Here is a 24,456-nt window from a genome sequence, read left to right as displayed (position 1 = left end):
TAACAACGTTTTCACGCAGAGGGTGATGAGAATCTGAAACTTATAACACTTGTGGTATTCCGATGGGTACCTGCAATGCAAGGCTTATTGTCGTCCTGTTTCCCTGTTCCCATATCAGTTGAAGCAAAATGCTCAGAGACACAGTATAGTTTTAATTCCTTCATCTTCTGGACCCTGGAGGGAGAGAAAACAATCGCCCATGTGCACAGAGACATGAGTTCTCAGTCTCCTTTCAAACAGCAGATTCTTGAGGAAATATATAGTCAAGTACAGGGAAGAGCATCCAAATAAGGCAACACCTATATTGATTGGGTTACCGTTACAAGCAGCAAGTGTCAACAGTAGAGATTAAGCCATCTGGTGTTATACAATGAATGATCGTAACCTTGTTAAATGGCTTTTCACCTCGTCAACCCACTACCCTTGCCTCTAGCACCTCCAGTCATGCTAGCTGAACCTTTTGTCAAGCAACCCTAAACTTAACTCTTTCCTGACCCACTCATGCCTTATACACTTTCTCATTAAGAGGTTATACGGTCAAGACCTGGAAAACGAGACTAGTATAATTAGGTGATTGCATCTGTGCAGGTCAAAAACAATGCGCCAAAAGTTGATTTTCTGTGCTATAATTTGCTCTGCTGACCTGCAGGAAATTGGATGTCCCGAGACCAGGGTGGGATGCCTTTGACTTACAGGTAGATTCTAAGGAAGTTACGTTCCCATCCCTTGCCATTCAGAGACATTTACTATTATTAAGAGATAATTTACATTTGTATCATCTTATTCAAAATCAATAAGAACATTACAGTTGGAATTTTGACTACTCCCTGTAGCTAAAGAACGATTTGCAACAGATTTGACCATTACGGGTTATTTACATTACACGGTTTCTGGAGATGATGTGGTCACTGCATTGTATCGAGTGGCATGTGACTGTGGGGAAGTGGCTGGAGGTTGTCTTGTGGGCATTACTGATTGTAAAGATTTTGTATAAAGGAAGGACTGTTCCTTTGTTCAGAGAGAACTCTCGACACGCTTCGCAAGCATGGTGAAGAGTGTCAAGAGTTTCTCCAAAGTTTGTACTGTATTTGCTAATGAAATTCTGGTTGTTGTTCATAGAAGTTGGCAGATTGCAGTTACATCAAGTGTGTAATAATCTCAGAAAAATAACTTAACAAGTCTTGATGACTGGACCTATGAAAACAAAAGCATATGGCTAAGTGAATTCCCGAATGATCTATCAAATATGCTTGCGTGGTGCATAACCATTTTTTTGGATGTTGTCAAAACTTTAGTCATAAGTTCAAAATAGTTCTGCAATTATGAGACTTGAAAGGGGTCAGACATGATTTACAAAGATATTGCCAGAGTTGGAGGGTTTGCTCGCTATCATTCTGTAATTTCTATTAAGAGGTTGCCATTAGGCTCCAAATTGTCTGGGTTTATAAAGAAAAACGTGACTATGCCTTCATTGATATACATCGAAGATTAGATTCAGCAATGATTTTCACACACAAAAAAGCAGACATCTGGAGGCACATGGTTAACTGGGCCTAGCTACAAGCTTAAAAATACAAGAACAAAAATTGAATATCACCTCACCATAGTGAGGCATTTCTGGAAAGATACAGGGATCACCAAATTAATGTATGGACACAAACTGATGTTTCTATCATGCATTTCACATCCTCAACACATTTTACAATATATCTTGATCATTTGTGAAGCACAGACATATAGCTATATCCCCAAACACAAACAAGGGACAATGTTTTGATCATGCTGGAAGGAGGAATGCAGATCAAGCCAACAGGAGAACTTAGTCCTCTTCAAATAGTGTAGTGGTATTCCATCCGTGTAACAGCAACTTCAAAAATGCAGCATTCCCTCAGTACTGAGCTGTTGCTTTTGGAGTTACATTTGAGCATAACTCAATTAAGCAGAGATGAGCAGTCAATATGAATCATGCAGCCGTGTAACAGAATGTTTAAGATCATTCAGCAAGCAACTGAACATTCGAGGCATTTGCTCATTAAGCTGAAAGACCATTTGCTTCATCAGTCAAAGGCAATCTGACATTTATTGAGCTTACCCCTCAATTCATGGCTTTCTCAAACGTGAATGCCAATGACCACTTAAATATACTTAATTAATTAATGGATTCTCCATCATTTCAATGAATGTCTGTTCAGCAAAAAGGTGAAAAGGGATTACAGACAAGGTTGATGTCATCTCACATATGACATTACACCAAGTCTCAATTTACTTAACGAATGCAACCACTGCACATGAAGTTGGTGTTTGTGCGACAGATGGAGACACTGGCTTTGTGCCACACGCTCTTCTCCTGAAGTCACTGGACTCTGTTCAACCTAAACGTAGATTTTGCTTTTGGGTCTGTCTAAGGTTGTTTTTTTTGGATGTTCTAGGATCCAAAATGCAAAGCTCAGATTGGCTTTCAACCCCAGTTTGGAATATCTTGCAGTGTGGAATCCTGAGCCCAGCTGGCTGTACTGTATGCCTTTACTATCCTGGATCCTTCCATGAGAACCACATGACCAACCCAGCAGAGTCAGTCAGAGATATGCAGCACGAAAACAGACACTTTGGCTTAACTCATCCATGCCAACCAAATATCCTAAATTAATCTAGTCCCATTTGTCAGCACTGGGCCCATATCCCTCCAAACCCTTCCCACTTATAAACCCATCTAGATACTTCCTCTGGCAGCTCATTCCATATAAGCACCATCCTTTGAGTGAATAAGTTGTCCCTTAGGTCTCTTTTATATCCTTCCCCTCTCATCCCAAACCTATGTCTCTAGTTATGGACTTCCCCAAGCCAGGGAAGAGACCTCGTCTATTCCAGACGAAGGCTTATACCAGAAACGTCGATTCTCCTGGTCCTCAGATGCTGTGCTTTTCCAGCACCACACTCTTCAACTCTGATCCCCATCTTCTGCAGTCCTCACTTTCATCTTGTCTGTTTTCCCTATCCATGCCCTTCATGATTTCATAAGTCTCTATAAGGTCACCCTTTAGCCTCCGATGCTCCAGGGAAAACAGCCCCAGCCTATTCAGCCTCTCCCTATAGCTGAAACCCTCCAACCCTGGCAATATCATTGTAAATCTTTTCTGAACCCTTTCAAGCTTCACAAGAACCATTGCTAGGACTTTTTTTTTCCCTGATGCAGCAACTAGATGAGACATTGAAGATGGAATGCTTCTGGTTCATCTTCAGAAACCTTCAAATACTTAAAAACTACATCTGAGCGCACAGAATCAGCAACATTTGAATTTCTGGTTGTGCAGTACCCTAAAATTGTCAGTTTCAATAGGTATCAACAAGGATCAATAATTTCATTGTCATTACCATTGCAAAATTTCAGCACGTTTTCTCAATCATTGCAAAGGGAAACCAGAGTTCACAAAAAGTGCACAGATGTGATTTTAAATCACAATTATGTACCAATTTCAAGTATGCAGAAAATAAAAGCTTGAAACTATAATAGCAAATATAAAAATCGTACGATATATCATTTTATGCAAATCCCAAATTATGCAGACCATTTAAACTAAGTACGAGGCAAAAGGTTGAAGTATTTCCTTTTAGTTATAGCAAAGTGGTCCTACACTAATTATGTTTTTCAAAATATCTTTCAAGCGCAAAAGTCCAGAAACATGAAATAAAGCTAAATTAATTCAGTGGATTATAAAGTAAACTATGACTAATCCACAACTTTAATTAAAAACATACTAGTAGAAACCATAGGATCAGCAGTTGGAGAAAGCACAGGTAATATCAATCCAAGCAGCTGCGTAAAAATATGAAATTAACTTTACAACTTAAAACAGTTTAACTGATCAGAAATATTACAATACCACAAAACTTAAAATGAAGATGCCAATCAGCACTGTTCCAGTTTGCAAGAGCTGTCTAGTTGAAAAGTTTAATAGAACAAATCAAATCAGGATTCTTGTTTTTCCGCGAGTCGTTCGAAGGATTGGGGTCAAAACATCACTGTTGTGCCCTCAATTTCACTTTCCACATCAACACTCCCAGTCATGGTTCTACATAATGTGGACTTGCCACTGTGAAAGTGTCCATCTCGAGCTCAGTTTCACTTTTTGACATGCATCAATCACAATTATCTTTCCTCAGCCACTCACTTGCCACATTAACACGACTGATTGGATTGTATTTGACAGGACAGTATTAAGTTCAAGTCTCCTACTCTGGCTCTTTAAACCTACTGCCAGATAATCAACAACAGACTAAAGCACAAATTCTACTGTCTAAGACAAATGATGCTGGAAGGTATGAAATTCCAGGTTCATGTTTTCTCACACTGGACCTTACCGAAGCATTCATGTCTCGAGCAAAAAAGCACATGGAAGTTGGAGTGTTCTTAATATAGATATTACTGGAAGTAGCTAGCTTTGTCACTGACTGGTAACACCTAGCCCCATTCCTCCCCAATAACGTTAACCTCTAATTTTATGTCAAAATTCTCCAAATGATTCTCAATGGTCAAAACTCAGAATCCGCTACAGATGCATCTCATTCAAATGATCGGAAACACCAACACAATCTGGCATCATTTCCTTTTCCCTAAAAAAAACACCTCAAAACCCTCAGCTCAACTCCAGCTACCACTTTAAGTTGTCAATCCATCAATGCATCATCATTTCTGATGTGCACACCATCCTCCGACAAGTTCTCCTTTGAATCTACTGAATCTGGTTTTCACATTCCCCAAAACCACCATGTCTGTTATTAAAAATATGCTCTCAAACCAGAGACCAATTTCTTGGTTTACTGGGCACCAGAGATCACGGTGCTTCCTAAATGCTTTTGAGGCTCTCATAACCCACAGGAGCAAAGCACTGAAGTACCACCATCAGTTCCGTCTTCACAAAATCCTCTAAGTGCAGAAGCAAGTCCAACAGGCAACATCCTCGTCAAGCTTTCATGCTCAGCACTGAGGTACTGTCATCCCGTATCCTCCCCCCGCACGAAGCAAAATGCTCAGACAGACAGTGTATTTTACCTCCATCTTTATTCCGACCCCTGGGAGGGACAGAGAGCGCGAGAGAGAATGATCGCCCATGTGCACAGGGACAGGAGTTCAGTCTTCTCTCAAACAATAGGTTCTCAATTAATTATAGAGTCATATTACAGGGAGGAGCATCCAGACATGGCAACATACATATTAACGAGGTGACCGTTACAATCAATGAGTATCAACAGCAGAGACCAAGCACTTTACTGTTTATACAATGTTCTTGTTGACTGGATTCATACAATGAATACTTTTCACCTTGTTAGCTGACTTTACATACTGATTACTTCCAATATTGTTAAATGGCTCTACATAATGACTGCTTTTCCACCTGGTTAGCCCATTACCTTTGCCTCCAGCATCCCATTGTTAACTGTAATTTCTTATCTGATCTGAGTCATGTCCCAACATACACGAGAATTCCTAAAGGCAAGGCATTCCAACTGGACTCTATCAACAAATACACTGACTTGGACCTGTTCTACTACCCCCTGAAAAAAGAACAGGAAATGACATCACCAACCCAAACATAAATAGAAAGCAGGAATCATCGGCAGTGCTTTGTCTGGAGGCTCACTAAAGATGTTATTTAGTACAGTGATAAAACATCTGAACATGAACCTTCCAGCTCAGCAAGCCGACATCCATAACCTCAACCTAAACTACAAATCTTCACAAAACTCGCTGAACCTCTTATTTCAGAAAACTCAGAACTTAACTCTTTCCCTGCCTGCTTATACCTATACACATTCTCAGCACTAATTATGAAAATACAGTTGGAACAAGTAATTCGTATGCTGGACACCAGACAGCTAACTGTTCTACTCAGAACTCAGGTACAGATGGGGACTCCAGCAAGCCAGCAGAAAGACAACATAATGAAAGCATTCTGAATCAATTATCCCTGCAATTCATGGGAACTTGAAGAAGTAGAATGCTCTAGATAAACTCAGATTTGGCAGCAGCTGTAGAGAGAGAGATAGAAAAGAGCTTAAGCTCCAAAGTGTCATACTGGATTCAATATTCATTCCCTCTCTCCAAAGATGCTGTCAGATCTGCTGAGTTTCTCCAGCACACTTTCAGATTTCCACCACCAATAGTATTTAACTTTGATAATTGACCAGAGTTCCTAGCTCATAACCAAAAACATGGAAGGTTTATTCAGGAAGGTAATGAATATAGTCATTTTGTTGGAACTGTAGAAGTGAAGACAAAACTTCAGAGCAAGTTCATAAATCTCCAAACACTATGTGCCCAATCATTCAAGCACCACCTGCTCCACGTTATGGAGTTTGTATATCACAGAATGAACTTATCAGCCAGCTAAGGAATTCATTAAGCTAAAGCAAGCTAAATTCATTAAGCAAGTTAACCTCAATTCCAACGATCTGCTTAAGCAGCAATAGCCTTGAAGTGGGAACCCTTAACCTCTCCACGGCATTTGATGATTGACTACTCCATTTTACTACACCACCTTATCTTAGGTCCATACATTGTTCCACCCAACTGTACATTTGCAAAAAAAAACATAGAACTCTGTCTTGTACCCAAGCACTTTGAGAAATCTGCCTTTTGTACATCAGCTTTAACATCAAACTGGTCAGGTGCTGTTCAAAAGATTAGATTACTTACAGTGTGGAAACAGGCCCTTCGGCCCAACAAGTCCACACCGACCCGCCGAAGCGTAACCCACCCATACCCCTACATTTACCCCTTTACCTAACACTACGGGCAATTTAGCATGGCCAATTCACCTGACTTGCACATCTTTGGACTGTGGGAGGAAACCGGAGCACCCGGAGGAAACCCACGCAGACACGGGGAGAACGTGCAAACTCCACACAGTCAGTCGCCTGAGGCGGGAATTGAACCCGGGTCTCTGGCGCTGCGAGGCAGCAGTGCTAACCACTGTGCCACCGTGCCGCCCACAAAAAAGTGTAACCAGTGAAAGGAAACAAACGGCAAGATAAAAAAAAAACAAACAATCTAAATTTTGATTTCATTCTCAAGCAAACTCCTTCAATAGGCAGTTTTGTATTGGAAGACTCAATTACCATATAAGATGAAGGGTTTTAATTTGGATCATATTCACAAGTCAAAGAATAATCCAATGTACATAAACTCTTGATTGGACATTAGGCAAACAATCTCATTCTGCAGGTACAAACCTTTCGATCTATGCTGAAACCATAAAGCACAGTACACACAACACTAGCTGGTTCGGCCAGAAACCCAAATTCACTCAAGATTTAAAACTACCTAATGGAAAGATACCCAAACCTTTATTTGCAAATAAAAAGAAAATCAAAACCATGTGTGAAGATGATTTGCCAGCAAACAAAATTAATACAAGTATAGATATTTTAACTTTATCCAAGCAAAGTGACAACACATGACTTTCTTTTGAATACAATAAAAACACTTCTACAGGACAGCAGTCAAACAAAGTTCAAAAATCTAACAAAACTATGGCATCTGCAGAAAAGTATTTTACCAAAGTAAACTGTATTCCTTAAAATGCAGTTACAGCAGGATCAGATAGGCCATACCCACAGGTGTGCATCACTAAATCAATGCAAAAATCTTAGTATGTATCTTTATTTGAAGATTTTGTATAACTAACCATTTAGGAATTTTTTTTTAATATAGTTGCCTCAGACCAGTGGTTCCATCTTCATCAGCCTATTAATCATTTGTTACCACCATTCTGAGCTACCCATTTAAAAAGTCTGCATTCTCTATATTTTCCCTATAACGTATTAAAAGTGGATCCGCAAAGAGACCCTTTCCATGCCATACGGTGTCATTTAGTCCTTTTAGATGAGGTCTAAATGACACCATATCCTGGATGTAGGTTTGCTCACTGAGCTGGAAGGTTCATGTTCAGACGTTTCATCACCATACTAGGTAACATCTTCAGTGAGCCTCCATCAGCTCAGAGGAACCATTGCTGATGATTCCTACTTTTTATTTAGAAGCTTGCATTTCTTTGAGTTGGTGATTGCATTTCCTATGGTGATGTCATTTTCTGTTCATTTCTCAAGGAGTGGTAAATCAGGTCCAAGTCAGTGTGTTTGTTGATAGAGTTCCGGTTGGAATGCCACGCTTCCAGGAATTCTCATGCGTGTCTCTGTTTGGCTTGTCCTAAGGTGGATGTGTTCTCCCAGTCGAAGTGGTGTCCTTCCTCATCTGTATGTAAGGATATTAGTGAGAGGGGGTCATGTCGTTTTGTGGCTAGGTGATGTTCATGTACCCTGGTGGCTAGTTTTCTGCCTGTTTGTCCAATGTAGTGTTTGCTACAGTCCTTGCACGGTATTTTGTAAATGACATTAGTTTTGCTTGTTGTCTGCATAGGGTCTTTCAAGTTCATTAGCTGCTGTTTTAGTGTGTTGGTGGGTTTGTGGGCTACCATGATGCCAAGGGGTCTGAGTAGTCTGGCAGTCATTTCCGAGATGTCTTTGATGTAGGAGAGGAGAGGAGTGTAGTAACTACACTATGAGAAGACCCAAAAGATACAAACACCACCAACTTCATCAGCAAGGACAGTATTGTCAAGCTAATGGACCTATACCTTACCACCCACTTCACCTTCAACAACAAAACCTACAGACAAGCCAACGGAACACCCATGGGATCTCCAATATCAGAGTACTTAGCAGAGACTCAAACCAGCTCTGCCAACCAGCCAATCCAAACTTTGGATCCGCTACATGGATGACACCTTTGTCATCACTAAACAGAACAAATTAGAAGATAGCTTCAAAACCATCAATAGCACCATTAGTAGCATAAAATTGACTAAAGAGGAGGAAAATAAACAACAAACTGCCATTTCTCGATGTCACAGAGAGCAAACAGCCAACTTCAAACCAGCATCTACAGGAAAATACATAGGGGCCAAATATTGAACTACAGAAGCAATCATCCCAACATCCACAAATGAAGCAGCATCAGAACATTATTCCAAAGAGCCAGCTCACAGAAACTATGCAGAGCAGAGGAAAATCACCTTTTTTTCCAAGTATTCAAAAAGAACAGGTACCAAATGAACACAATCCACAGATTTCTCAGCAGCAAACCCAAACCAGCAGACAAAACATGTCCAGAAATCCTAGCCACTCTGCCCCCTGCATCAACGACATCTTGGAAATGACTGCCAGACTACTCAGACCCCTTGGCATCATGGTAGCCCACAAACCCACCAACACAATAAAACAGCAACTAATGAACTTGAAAGACCCTATACGAACAACAAGCAAAACTAATGTCATTTACAAAATATCATCCAAGGACTGTAACAAACACTACATTGGACAAACAGGCAGAAAACTAGCCACCAGGATACATGAACATCACCTAGCCACAAAATGACATGACCCTCTCTCACTAATATCATTATGTACAGATGAGGAAAGACACCACTTCGACTGGGACAATACATCCACCTTAGGACAAGCCAAACAGAGACACGCACGAGAATTCCTAGAACCATGGCATTCCAAAAAGAACTTTGTCAACAAACAAACAATGACTTGGACCTGATTCACCACCGAGAAAAAGAACAGGAAATGACATCACCAACCCAAAGAAACCCAAGCATATAAATAGAAAGCAGGAATCGTCAGCAATGGTTTGCCCGGAGGCTCACTGAAGATGTTACCTAGTATGGTGACAAAACGTCTGAACATGAACCTTCCAGCTTAGCTAGCAAACCTACATCCAGAACCTCAACCTGAACTACACATCTTCTCAAAACTAGCTGACACCATATCCTTTCTTTCAAGTTGTGAATTAATGAGGGCTTTGTTTTGGCAAGGGTTAGGAGCAAACAACTTGAATTTGAACTAGCTATATGAATTGTTAGATGTTAACAGTATGAGCCCTGGAAAGATAATCATCTCATTATTTTATGATGGTAGCAGAAATTTCTTGTCAACAGTATAAATATATTAACATTACATCTAGCTGAAGTGATGCCAACAACAAACAGCAACGATAAAATTGCCATTTACTGAATTCCAGTGGATGTGCATTGACACAGGAACGAAAGTTTAAATTTTGCCTCCCTGAACTTTATAAAACAACCAATGGTACAAGTGATAAGATTTTTGTCCTTCTGAATGAAGGCTGCATGTAAAGTTACTATTTTGCTGCAGATATATGGATATGTTGTGAAGATCATTTCTTTATTTTGTGGGGGAAAGAAAAGAGGGTTTTGACAAAACGAACGTGGTCAGCAAGAAAAGCACAATTGTTCCATTGCAAAATAACTACTAACCTCGTATGCAATAACTGACGTATACTCTTCATTAAGTGCCAATTATGTGGCAGAATGGAAGGGACAGTGCAAGAGTGTAGAGAGAAGTAGAGGGAAAGACACTGACTGCAGATAAAACTCTAAAAATTGATGAAAAATACTATGTTAAACATGTTTAACGCTATCACTGCAAAAGAAAGGTTCAGTTACAAAACAGTGAAGGATGCCCACATATCTGCAAAAGTTTGAATGAAAAGCAAAGTAATGCAGATTTATTCACAAATTTAGTCACTAAACTTAATTATATGTCAAGCTACTGACTGAGTGCCAAAAAGGTTTTCAGATTTCAAGGGGAAAACCTTAATGGTCTGCTTAACATCAGTTTTAGATGTTTTGACACTGTTATCCAAAGAATAAAATACCTTCAGTTGCTTATGTTTCCAGCCCCCAAGACAGCAGGCCCTGCACATGAATATCAATGTTTAAACTTAACTAATCTTTCTTAAAAAAATTGTGAAGAGAATTGAACAATCTGGGTTCCCAACTTACATCCAACTACAGATAAAATTCTCAACATGCACTCAAAAAAGAAAATAAGGGCTCTGCTGTTACCAACAAGAATCTCAAATTTCTTAACTATCTTACTCAACTCAGAATAAAAAGGTGTACTGCCAGAGCATCTCATACCCAAATCATTAGATTCCATTCAACCCATCCACCAAGTACTAACCACTACCTGAAAAGTATTTGCAAGTGATTAAAAAAGAACCAAATTCTTCAAGATAGGAACTAAAATATTTTAATTCAATTGACTGATTGTATGGCTTAATTCAACACCGATGACAAAGAAAGGTCCTAGTGTTAAATTTTGGTTTGTGCTGAGCCATCAGATCTCACCTGGGCAAAAATATAAAGGACCCAGTCCTGGGAAACAAGGACAGAAAATCTGTACACTTTTTGAACATTGCCTGCATTAATCATAGTGCTTCGATCACCGCCAACTGAACGTGCTCTTTGTGCTTTCTATAAATGCAAAGTTTCATTGATATTCCAAAAGCAACCCCACCATTCAACAACCAGCATGAATCTGAAACGAAAATTTTAGCAAGAGCATCTACTGGACAGTTGGCAGCTGCAGAACTATGTCTCAGCACATCAGCAACTGTAGAAGTTCATTTGATGCCTGCTCAATGCCACCCTCAGAAAAACATCAGTATTGTAAACCAACAGATTAGGCTATTATAAACATATTTGTTGACAGTGAAGACTTGCCAATAGAGTTTCCCAATTTTACAACAACCACACTTCAAAGAGCATCTCATTGGCTGCAAAATACAGTAGATAATCTTCACCTTTATTCAAAAGTTAAAAACGTATGGGGTCTCATTTGGAAAGACTGTATTTACTGAAATTCTATAATTCAAAACTGCCACTTGAATGCATTTACACATCTGGTTTTGACAGACAGGTGGCTTACAAATTTGTGTTTAAAAATAAAAATCATTTGGAAGTTATGTTGAAAACTCTTTATCCTCCCATAGTTTTACAAAACGTGCATCTCAATTATTTAAAATCTAGTTTTGCAGATCTAGTGTAAATCAGACTACAGGTGTTTTGTTATTCCATGTAGATAGTCTCTCATGAGAGACTATTTCTGTATGGTTGCCAATCTCTCAATATGGTGTTTAAAGTTTTTAAAAAATAAATTATGTACTCAGTCCCTGCTCAGAACAAAAAAAACTAGAAAAGGATCATATAAACAATGGCTGTATACCAAAAGGGTATGGCTCTGGTTAGCACTGCTGATGAACAGCACCAGTAACCTGGGTTCAATTCTGCCTCAGGAGTGTGGAGTTTGCACATTCTCCCCATGTCTGTGTGGATTTCCTCCCACAATGCAAATGTGTAGGTCAGGTTAATTGGCCATGCTCAATTGTCCATACTGTTAGGAGCATTAATCAGCGGTAAATATAGGGTGCGGGCATGGGTCTGGGTGGGTTACTCTTCGGAGGGTTGGTGCGGACTTGTTGGGTCAAAGGGCCTGTTTCCATACTTATCTAAGAGACTTCTACTTGTACTGAAAAGTAAACCTAGAGTTCAATTTATTTTAATGAAATTCTACATTTTAAAACCTCTACATCTCAATTGATTTCTTTGCAAACACAAATAAAGATTCAGCAGAAATTCTTATCTATCTATCCTTTAGAGCAAGTAACATTTTGAAACAGCTGGATTCTATTCAAAGAAGCCAAAACCAAAAAGGACTAAAAAGAGGACTGAAAATGCTGGAGACAATTCACTAGTTAGAACCCAGGAAAGAACAAAGTTAAACAAAAGGAAATTCAACTCTTTTCTGGAAATGAATCAATCACTAAATCAACGATGAGTACTTCAAAACATGCATCATAAGCTCCAATTCTAGTTTTACTTTACTACTTATACCACCAAAATTGCCTCCAAGATAATTCCTGAATGTTACCTAATATAGCTTTGTAAACACCACCACCCAACAAGTAATAAATACATTTATTTAAAGGAAAATACAGGAAATATTGTAACGAATGGAAGGAAAAGACATGACAATTTCAACTTTCTCAGAAAGCTGCATTTCCCCAAAACCTGACTATCTACTCAAAAAAAAATGTAGGCACTGCTGCCCAATGTCAATCACTTAAAACGTACATGAATTGCTAGATAGTGGGCCAAGCCTAGTCAGAGATACTAGGAAGATTTAGGATAACTGCAAATTAAAACTGTAGCATCTTGTTTCCAATTTTTTAATAAAGTAAATAATTCTTCATACCGAGTTCCAATATTAGCGTTACACAAATCAGCAGGCTTCAGATTCAAGCCTCACAACTTGAGCACACACCAAACGTGACACATCAGTATAGGTAAAAGTCACCATAGCCCAAGTAAGCTTTTTCATTAGACACACAAAATTGGTGATTTATCCTAAGTATCACCAGGCCCCAGGTTAGGGGTGACATAGAAAAGGCAGGACCTCCACTTTGACCTAAGCCAGTATGGGATAGGAACACAGCATTGCAAACCAGGTGCCCAACCAACTGAGCTAACTGACCCCTTCAATATATTGCTGAGGGAATATTGCACTACCAGACTATCAACTTTATTTGATGGGGTGCTAAACAAAAGATCTCACGGAGCCTTTCAAATGGTTGAAGATGATCCTGTGGGTTTGAGGTATAGGGAAGAGGTTGGATAGGCTCGGGTTTGTTTCCCTGAAGTGACTACAAGGCGATCTTGTAGAAGTTTATGAAATCATGAGAAGCTTGGAGAGGGTGAATAGTAAAAGGCTGTTGTGGTTCTGTTCGCCGAGCTGGAAGTTTTTGTTGCAAACGTTTCGTCCCCTGGCTAGGCGACATCATCAGTGCTTGGGGGCCTCCTGCGAAGCACTTCTTTGATGTTTTCTCCGGTGTTTATAGTGGTCTGTCCCTGCCATTTCCGGTTGTCAGTTTCAGCTGTCCGCTTTAGTGGTTGGTATATTGGGTCCAGGTCGATGTGTTTGTTGATGGAGTTTGTGGATGAATGCCATGCCTCTAGGAATTCCCTGGCTGTTTTCTGTCTGGCTTGCCCTATGATAGTAGTGTTGTCCCAGTCGAATTCATGTTGCTTGTTGTCTGCGTGTTTGGCTACTAAGGATAGCTGTTCGTGTTGTTTCGTGGCTAGTTGATGTTCATGTATGCGGATTGTTAGCTGTCTTCCTGTTTGTCCTATATAGTGTTTTGTGCAGTCCTTGCATGGTATTTTGTACACTACATTAGTTTTGCTCATGTTGGGTATCGGGTCCTTCGTTCTGGTGAGTTGTTGTCTGAGCGTGGCTGTTGGTTTGTGTGCCGTTATGAGTTCTAGGGGTCGCAGTAGTCTGGCTGTCAGTTCTGAGCTACAAATCTTCGCACAAACTTTGAGTAAAAGGCTTTTACCCAGGGTAGGTGAATCCAAAATTAGAGGACATAGATGAGACACGAAAGATTTTAAAAGGAACCAGAGGGGCAACATTTCACAGTGAGTGGTGCATACATGGACCGAGCTGCCAGAGAAGTAGTGGAGCCAAATACAATTGCAACATTTAAATAGTCACCTGGATGGTTAAATGAATAGGAGTGGTTTAGAGGGATATAGGTTAAATGCTGATAAATGGGACTAGATCAGTTTAGGATACATGGTCGGCATGGATGAGTTGAACTGAAGGATATTTCCATGCTGTATGACTGTATAGTTGCTGCTTAAGGGACCTTGGCATGTGTAGGTTTTCAACATGACAAAGACCACACCAAGTACCCCAATGGCTGCAAGGCATTTTGAGAAATCCTCAAGGCGACAAAAAACACTACTTAAATGCAAGTCCCAAGACAAATCAGCAGATGCTCAATTAACTAAATTGACCTAAAAGCTACCGGAGAAGGGATTGCAAAATGGTTGCAGTTATCCTTTCTCCAGTAATGGGTCTGTCAATTTTATAAATTCCCTACCAAATGCTCTCCAGAGAGTTGTACCGAAAACAATGTATACATCATCCAAAAGTCTATACAATTTTTCAGAATTTCATAATCACATTATTTGCCCACAAAATTGGTAACAAAAACACTTCATTCTACTTTAGTGACTAATTAATCACATATTGCAAACAAAGTCCTGTTCCTAAAGACAGTAGCTATGTGGTAAAGAAGTGGCAAAGAAAGTTTGAGGGAGTGGAAGAGGGAAGTTTGGACGGGTGACAATTGTTTCAGTTAACATTTAAACCAGAATAAATGTCAGCATCCATAACTGGGTATCAGAAACCTTGAAGTTTTCCTCTTCTCTCTACAAGAATCGCAGGGAGTCCCTCTCCCATTGCAACTCCCAGGTCATCTCCTCTGCCCTGACACCTATTGTCTACTTTCTCCCCACCCTCCTCTAGCTTATCTCTCCATGCTTCAGGCTCTCTGCCTTTATTCCTGATGAAGGGCTTTTGCCCGAAACGTCGATTTTGCTGCGCGTCAGATGCTGCCTGAATTGCTGTGCTCTTCCAGCACCACTGATCCAGAATCAGAAATACAGCCTGACAGCACAGCAGCAACAGGACAGAGAAATGGAACTGCATTTTGTCCATGTACACTGGGAGACCCTGGGTATGTTTGCAAGTGGCGTTGGTAATAGGCTGTACACACAAAAGGGAGAGGACGCAATCTAGGTTAGATCCCTGGGGAGACTCCTGTGGCAATGGCATGAGAACAGAGAGCAATTGTCAAAGACGCCAAAGGACACCCTCTAGAAACAAAGGAGAAGCATTGGAGAAAGATGGCATGGCAGGCCATGTCCATGGCTGCAGAAAGATAGAGGTCGAAAGAAAAGGAAAATACACCAGTTCAGCTGCTAATGGAACTGGTTTGGGCCATTTCATTATGTCTTGACATAGTTAAATAATAGTTGTAGAAAATGTAACATGTCTGAAGACTTTTTGCACATGTTTAAAATCAAAAATTGAAAAAACATTACAAGCATAACCATAATCCCAAAGCACAGTTAATAAATTTGCAGCTCAGTGCAGTCACGAGTCACAGAGAAGGTTCCACGTCCGAAGCCCTCAAGTACGTGATTTCAATTTGGCTATTCAAGGGCTTAAGTCAGCACTTATGGGCTACAGAGGAAAATTAACTACGTGGGCTTAAATTAATATTCACCTGTTTCCTGTATCAAAGGAGTATCTGAACTCTCAGACAAGAGTTATGAGATGATGGTGATTAACTGGTGTAAATTTACTTATCCACAAGAGAAACCTAAACATGTTAAATCATCAGGTGTTCTTAGTTAGGAGAAGTCTTGCAGGATCATTACACTGCATCTCATGGGATCACAGTTGCAAGGAGTGATGGTAGATCCTATTCCCCCAAGCATCAACATAGTGAAACATTTCCCAAGGGAAGCATTGATTTGAATTTCCCACCAGCTATTTTGTTTTTCCAATAGATGTACAAATGTATCATAGCCACATCTCAAATTTCTGAAACAGTTAATTTGATTTACAGTAACTTAAACAGTTGATTGCTTCTGTCAAATAGTCCTCTTGTTTCAAATTAAGAATTATTTGATAGCAATTGTTCATTGTGACAAGTTATACAACTCCTGTGTGGAGTTTCAAACATTTCAAAAACAATGGCATACTACATTTTCAAAAACAGTAAAAGAAATCATATGCCATCACAAATTTTCTATACCAAATAAAGATCAGGGAGATTCCTCAGGGGATTTTATTTCAACTTTCTAATAAGAGCCACCCCATCTTATTTCTTAAATTATTCCATTTTGCAATTTGTTTCCAACAATTCAACTTATATTTTAGAAACCAGAGGACTGAACTGTCACCTATTCCCTATAATAAAGTTCAAAACAATCCATGTTGAAAAAATTGTCAGCCAAGTTAAAACTATGCATACAAGATAAAACAGATTAGAAGTCCCAATACCTGAAGCTTTAATACAAAGCTCAATTTTACAATTGCGGCAAACAATTTTGTATAAAGTTCTGAAACTTCTGTTCTCTCCAGAAAGGGTGATTGATCTACTGAACATCTTTAGTATTTTCTATTCAAGATCACCACCATCTGACACATTCCACTTCACTTAGAAATTATTATAGATAAGTTATCTGATTTCAGTCTTAAGTTATAATATACCTCACTGGACAACAGGTTAGCTACCATTTCAGCTCCACTCTCAAGTCCTACACTAAAACATTTGTCTTTTTGGAGTACTAGCCAATACCTTCCCCTCCATTTTAAACTTAACTTGAACTCAACACTGAGCTAAAAATGTTTTCCACTATCCATAACAAGCATTCAAAATACAAAATGCACAGCTCGAAAGATTCCCCTGACTCAAGGCGACCAAACAAACTCCACCTGGATAGCCCAAACAAAAAGATGATTACTTATTACAACTACCAAGGAAAAAAGTTAGATTTTGCATCTAATGCTCCTGTAATGTTGAGGCAGGTGGAGGGTTCCAAAAAAGGACAACATAGTTTAAAAACCACCCCACTCCCCCCTCCCTCCCCCCGAGCAGCCAGCGAAAAAAAAACACATCAAGTCATCTGAAGTGTGTCAATGTGCAACCTATAAATAAAGGAGGAAAAAGGAAACGGGGTTGGCAAATAAGAGTCAGCTTTGCAAGTAAAAGCAAGAGTGGGACGCAGCCCCGGAGCTGCAGCTCAATGAGGGAAAGGGCGGGGTGTGAAATAAAATAAACGTTTAATGTAATGGTGCCGATCCGAGGGAACGGGTGCCAAGGCCAGCTGGTTGCAGAAGGTAAGAGGGAGGCGCCAGGTTAGGACTGGGGAGAGGTGGCAGGGCCTGGAGGCTCGGCAGGATAAGGGCGGGGGGGTCGAGGCCAGGAGAACCCAGCCACTGCCCGGGGGAGACAGAGAGGGGGACAGAGAGAAAGAGAGAAAGGCGAAGGCTGCGCCCAGCTGAGTCCGGGCCCACACTGCGGCGGTGGCACCGTGATGGCCGCCCTCCCGCCCAGGAGCTCAGACAATACACTACATTCACGATCAGCGCCGACACACACACAACACAAATAAAAACAAACCCGAGCGAAGTGATCATAAAAACGCACCCCCCCTCCCCTCACCCTCCATCCAGCACACCCCGAAAAAAAAAGGGCACGCTCACCATCCTGGCCGCCGAAGGTGAAGCTTCCAGAGACTTCGATCAACCGCCGTTTTCACCTGGATGTTGTGACTGGATGTTTTTTTTTACCCAAGCACCGGCGGTTTGAAGGGGGGGAAGGGGGCGGGGGGGGAAAGGAAGGGGAATGGGAGAGAAGGATGGTGTTCTTTCCCCCCCAAAAAAATTGTTAACGCCCGCTCCTGCTGCAAAACGCCTGATCCGCAGCCGAGTTTTTCCTCTCTTCTCCACCAACCCCCCTCCCAAACCCCAGATTTTTTTTTTCCCCTCTCGTTTGTTTTTCGGTGGTGGTGGGGGGAGGGGAAGGGAATTAAAAAGCCCTAAGCCCGAACTGAGCGCACGGTGCCGCCGTCTAAATCCGCAAGGGGAGGGATAGGAGGACAGAGCGGCCGCACATCCGGGAACGCACGCACTCAATCACTCACTCACGTACGTACGTCCCCGTCCGCCAATGTTTCGCGCGTGCCGCCGCCGCCGCCGCCGCCTCCTCCTCCTCCTCCTCCTCCACCACCACCACCCACAGCCTCGCCGACCAACGCCGAGCGCGTTCCGTCTCCCGCCCCTCGCCGGCCTACGTAATACGTCATCGCGCACGTGGCCAGGCGGCCTCTGCGTCGTGCTTTACCCCCGCGCGCGCGCGCCCCCCTGCCCCTGCCCCTCGCCGACCGACGTCGACCGTCGTCGCGCGCGCGCGGCCAGGCGGCCTACGTCATGCTTTTCCCCCGCGCGCGCGTCCCCGCTGGCCAAACGTCGTGCGTTACCCCCGCGCCCCCGACGGGCGTGCCACTCCATCCCGTCGGCGACCAAGTGTGAACAGAAGTTGCTGGAAAAACTCCGCATCGATGGAGAGAGAGGAAAAAAAACTAGAATGAACGTTACCGTTCTGGCGGTTTATTTTCGAAAGTTACAAGTCACGCAGCACCAGATTATAGTCCAACAGGATTAATTGGAAGCGCTAGCTTTCGGAGCGCTGCTCCTCCATCAGGTGGTCATCTCCGAATCATATTTTCGAAAGAATCGTTATGTCGTTCCACTACAACAACAACACTAGCCCCTTTGTCATGGTGGCCTGTTTGTCGATGTGCCTACTGCAGCTCAAGTGGAGTCTCCCTCCCTTTTTCTTACTTTCTGTTTGGGTCATAAGCCATAGGAGCAGAAATTAGGCCATTCAGCCCATCGGGTCTGCTCTGCCATTCAATTATGGCTGATAAATGTCTCAGTCCCATTCTCATTGTAACCCATGATCTCCTTGCAACTCAAGAACCTATCTATCTCTGCCCCTCTTCCAAGAGAACAGGATTCACAACTTGCGTGGGCACGGTGCTTTTAAAGGTAGGAATATTGACTCACGTATTTCCAACCCACCACTGTCCAAACCATTGAAATTCATGTGGCAGGGCAAAGGTGTGCAAAAGCTTGTTTGGAGAGTTTTTTATGGAAAGGAAGAAGTCAAATTTGTACAGTGTCTTTCATTGCCCTATGAGGCATACTAGACACTTTAGAGCCAATGAAGTGCTGCTTTGAAGTATTCTTTGTCTTCATTGTAAGAAATGAAGCAACCGATTTGCACGCAGACACCTCCCATCAACCACACTGTGACACTAGATCATCTACAACAGCAATAATTTGCAACAAAAGCAGAAATTGCTAGGAAAACCCAGCAGGTCTGGCAACACCTGTGGACACAAAGCAGAATTAATATTTCAGGTCCAGTGACCTCCTTCAGATCAATAATTTGCAATTGTATAGCAGTCTTAAAGTGACAAAAGGCGTTTCACAGGAGCAGTCATCAAGTAAGCTTTATTCCTGATCCACATAAGGCAAAACTGCAGCAGATGACTGAAAGTTTTGTCAAAGAAGTAGGGTTTTAAGGAGTGTCTCAAAGAAGGAAAGAGTTGGAGAGTTTGAAGGAGGATTAACTCTCCTCTTCTTTGAAACTGTGTTCTGGAATTTTTTATATCCACCTGAGAAACAGAAAGGAAACGTGCCAAATGGCCTCCCACGTGATCATGTAGGAGGAGTGGCATGATGGCTCAGTGGTTAGCACTGCTGCCTTACAGCAACAGGGACCCAGGTTCAATTCCAACCTCAGGTGACTGTCTGTGTGCAGTTTGCATATTTTCCCGTGCCTGCGTGGGTTTCTTCCAGGTGCAACAGTTTCCTCCCATAGTCCAAAGATGTGCAGGTTAGGTGAATTGGCCATGCTAAATTTCCCAAAGTGTTTCGGGATCTGCAGATTAGGTACATTAGTTAGGGGAATGGTCTGGGTGGGTTACTCTTTGGAGGGTCGATGTGGCTGTGTTGAGCTGAAGGGCCTGTTTCCACACTAGGCATTCTAATTCTGTGACAGTGCCATGTTTTAACCATCATGTCTGATAATCTTAACCTATTTCTTCAAGTCGTAGAGCAGTACAGCATGGCAATGGACCCTTCAGTCTGGCCAGATACCCTAAATGAATCCATTTGTCAGCATTTGGCCCATATCCATCTAAATCCTTCCTATTCATATACCCATCTAGATGCTTTTAAAATTGTTGAGGAGAAAGTGAGGTCTGCAGATGCTGGAGATCAGAGCTGGAAATGTGTTGCTGGAAAAGCGCAGCAGGTCAGGCAGCATCCAGGGAACAGGAGAATCGACGTTTCGGGCATAAAATTGTACCAGCCTGCACCGCTTCCTCTAGCAGCTCATTCCATAAACTCAAAGCCCTCTGCGTGAAAAAGTTTGCCCATAGGTTCGTTTTAAATCTCTACCTTAAGCCTATGCCCACTTGTTTTGGACTCCGCTAACTTGGGGAAAAAACCTTGGCTATTCACCCTATCTATGCCTAATGATTGCAGAGTTATCAATGAACTCATGTTTGTGGATGTTGCAAGTCTAACAGTTTCTCACTCTGCACCCACCTCTTCCCTCCACCTACCTACCTATAATTAAGTTACCAACACTCCATGATTGTCCCAGAGTTTTCATCAACAGATCAATCTCCATACCACTGTTGTCTGTGTGAAACCCTGGAGAAAAATATATGACTGAGGATATTAAATTGTATGTGTTTATTTTTCATTTTCTTTGAGTATTTATTGTTTGTGCCAACTATGGCTTATCACTCTTTTGTCACTGAATCATCTGGATTCAAGTCCTAAATCGGGGTGGAGCTCAAAGTGCTGTACTGTTGGAGACATTGTCTTTCGGGTTTAAACCAATGTTTAAATGGAGGCATCATCTGCCTGCTTGGGCGAATGTAAAAGATCTTGTGGCACTACCTCGAAGAGCAGTGGAGTTATTTCTAATGTCTGGGCCACATTTGTGCTACATCCTACATGACAAAAATAGGTTAGCACGTTGGTGTTTTTGGGAGCTTTCTGTGTGCAAATTGAATGTGATGTTTCCTACATTATGGCTGTGAATTTATTTGAAAAAGTACTTAATTGGCTGTAACATCACTTTGGGATATCTGACAGTGCTGTGGAAAAGCAATCTTTTTCTCAATAATAAAGTATTGGAGGTTTGGAAACTACAAAAGGCTTTTTGATTGTGTGAAGTGGTTGAAAGTGGCAGGTTATGCAGTCATACCACGATACCCCAGGAATGTATCCACTCGGAGTTGGGAACACTGACCTGTAATCCCCAGCTTGATCTGATTATTTGAAATAATTATGGCTTCTGACTAAACCTGCAAATTGCAACTGACACTCATAATCAGACTGAAAAGTAATTGCAACTTTCCAAATTTTGTTTAAAATGAATTCATTGTCTTCATGACTGTTTCTGATTCCTTAATGCTTTTGTTTTGGGAGTAGACAAAGCAATATTGCAGTCTTGGATTCACTTACAAATCAAATAAATCACAAGCAAAAATATCTAATAAAGATGTTAACAGCATGTTATTTATGAGAATATTTTTTCAATATATTTTCCTCGAATTTAATTGTTTCTTTGGGCAAATCATCTGAATTTTTTTTCTTGCCTACACTCAAAATACATAAACTGTTACATACATTACAACACTAAGATCTTTATTAAAACCAAGCAATACTGTTAAGGACTGAAGCATAAACAGAAATTGCTGGAGAAACTCAGCAGGTCTGGCAACATCTGTGGGGTGAAAGCAGAGGTAACATTTTGAGTCTGGTGACTCTTCATCAGAACTGATCACAGCTAAGGAAAAGGGTATTTATGTTGTTACAGAGTATGGAGGGTTGGATAGGTGAAGACAGAGCCCAGATAGAGATACGAAAGGGATAGGCATATAAGAGGACTATTGATAGTAAGGCAGGACAGAAGAGAAGCTGAAAAGGAGACCATTTTTATTGTCTTTTTAAATCACTCATGAGTCATTGCCTAGTATTTATGTCATGTGAATGTTACTTGCCGCTTGTCAGCCCAAGCCTGTATATTGTCCATATTTTGTTGAATTTGAGCATGGACTGTTCTAGTATCTGAGGAGTTGCGAATGGTGCTGAACACCGTGCAATCATCGGCAAATATTCCCACTTCTGACCTTATGATGAAGTTCATTGAAGCATCTGACAATGGTTGAGCCTAGGACACTACCCTGAGAAACTCCTGTAGTGATGTCCTGGAGATGAGATGACTGACCTCCAACAATCACAATTATCTACCAATGTGCCAAGTATTGCTCCAACCAGCGGAGAGTTTGTCCCTGATAACCATTGATTTGTCAGCACTCCTTGATGTCACACTCTGTCGAGTGCAGACTCAATGTCAAGGTCTATCACTCTGAGGGTGCTTAAACAGTACAGATAAAAGACATCTATAAGTGTAGAATCGTGCATCTGAAATCCATGTAAATATGCAGGTTACAAATCCTGTTCACAAGCAATCCAGACCTTTGCTAACTGCTTATGTTCATCTCTGTAAAACAGAAGTAATTGCAGGCGTTGTGAGTTGGGGGACACATGGTTTCATTAATCTTATCAATCTATCTTACAATCTCTTACTATATTTAGATTACATGGCTTGTGCTACATACAGCTGGATAACATCTATTATATCAATGATCTATGTTCAGGCATTTTTATGGCCCTCCTTATCAGAGTCGTTCATGTTCCATTGCATCGAAGACTGTTCAACAATGATGTGAATGCTGACTGCTCACATTATTAAGTTAAAAATCACACAACACCAGGCTATAGTCCAACAGCTTTATTTTGAAGCAGTAGCTTTCGGAGCACTGCTCCTTCATCAGATGGTTCCGAAAACTAGTGCTTCCAAATAAACCTGTTGGACTGATTAATCTTGATGTGTGATTTTTAACTTTGTCCTTCCCAGTCCAACACCGACACCTCCAAATCACATTACTAAGGACCTGTTCAGTTTCCAATATACCTCACATTGGTTCACTAGAACCAGGATCAATAGATCCAGCTGCAGCAAGAAGTATTGTCACTGTGGCCATGGTGCAACAAAGATGCAGGGCAATTTAGGAGGAACAAATGCACCAGCAAACAGAACTGCATCATCTTGGGTAGCATGTTGGTTCAGTGGTTAGCACTGCTGCCTCAAAGCTCCTGGGTTCGATTCCAGCCTCAGGCAACTGCCTGTGTTGAGTTTGCACATTCTCCCTGTGTCTGTGTGGGTTTCCTCTGGGTGCTCCAGTTTCCTCCCACAATCCAAAGATGTGCAGGTAAGGTGAATTGCCCATAGTGTTCAGGGATGTGTAGAGATTAGGTGCATTAGTCAGGGGTAAATGTAGAGTAGTAGGGTAGGGGGAATGGGCCTGGGTGATTTATTCTTTGGAGGGTCAGTGTGGACTTGTTGGGCTGAATGGCCTGTTTCCTCACTGTAGGGGTTCTATGATTCTTCTATGATCTGTTGGAGCAGGACTTATGATCTAAAGGGGTGGATGGCCATCCTATCCCAGTGGTTGGGTGACAGCTGCATTAAAGTTTTCTGTAACTGCTTCCAAGGATTCTCAGGGGACCTGTATAGGATCTCCCAATCCTTAGCCCACAAAGGTATCAAGGCTGTTACTGATGCAATTTGTGTGAGATCATCCCACATCATCTCACTTCCCCATGATGAGGTCAGTGCCACAGCCTCGGTAATGTGCTTTGCCAGCATAGCTGGCTTCCCCCAGGTGAAGTGCACTATAGACTCAATATGTTGCATTGAGAGTGCTATATCATACTGCAGCTGATTTCATTAAGAGGCTAGCCTTCCATTTCACAGCATTCAAGTCCTCTCTGTCCATCGGTACCACATTTTAGAAGTCTGAGCCAGGTACCCAGGAACTCTCAGGCTCCAGCTTCATTTAAGGGATTGGATGCATTGCAAAGATGGGAGTCGAAGACTACCCTTTGCAACCATAGCTGATCACACCATTTTACAACCCTCTCATTAAGACTGCGCATAGACTCAATGCAGACCTTTCTTCAACTAGAGCCAACTGTGAAGCAGCCATAGACTTCTTGAAAGTGAGGATCTAATCT

The 24,456-nt window shown here is 41.5% G+C and overlaps 1 protein-coding gene across 1 annotated transcript in view; it reads right to left on the bottom strand.

The window, feature by feature from the left end:
* LOC122553113 (calcineurin subunit B type 1) overlaps positions 1 to 18,424 on the bottom strand; it is a 69,901-nt gene extending 51,477 nt beyond the window's left edge. The window contains exon 1 of the mRNA XM_043696664.1: positions 17,992 to 18,424. Coding sequence (XP_043552599.1) covers positions 17,992 to 17,994 — 3 coding nt within the window. The 5' untranslated portion in view covers positions 17,995 to 18,424. The remainder of the gene's footprint in view (positions 1 to 17,991) is intronic.
* Positions 18,425 to 24,456: the final 6,032 nt, after the last annotated feature.

The sequence above is a fragment of the Chiloscyllium plagiosum genome, chromosome 9, assembly GCF_004010195.1.
Source record: "Chiloscyllium plagiosum isolate BGI_BamShark_2017 chromosome 9, ASM401019v2, whole genome shotgun sequence".
NCBI lineage: Eukaryota > Metazoa > Chordata > Chondrichthyes > Orectolobiformes > Hemiscylliidae > Chiloscyllium > Chiloscyllium plagiosum.
The sequence above is the reverse complement of the archived record's forward strand: the minus strand, read 5'-3'. Positions and strand labels throughout refer to the sequence as shown.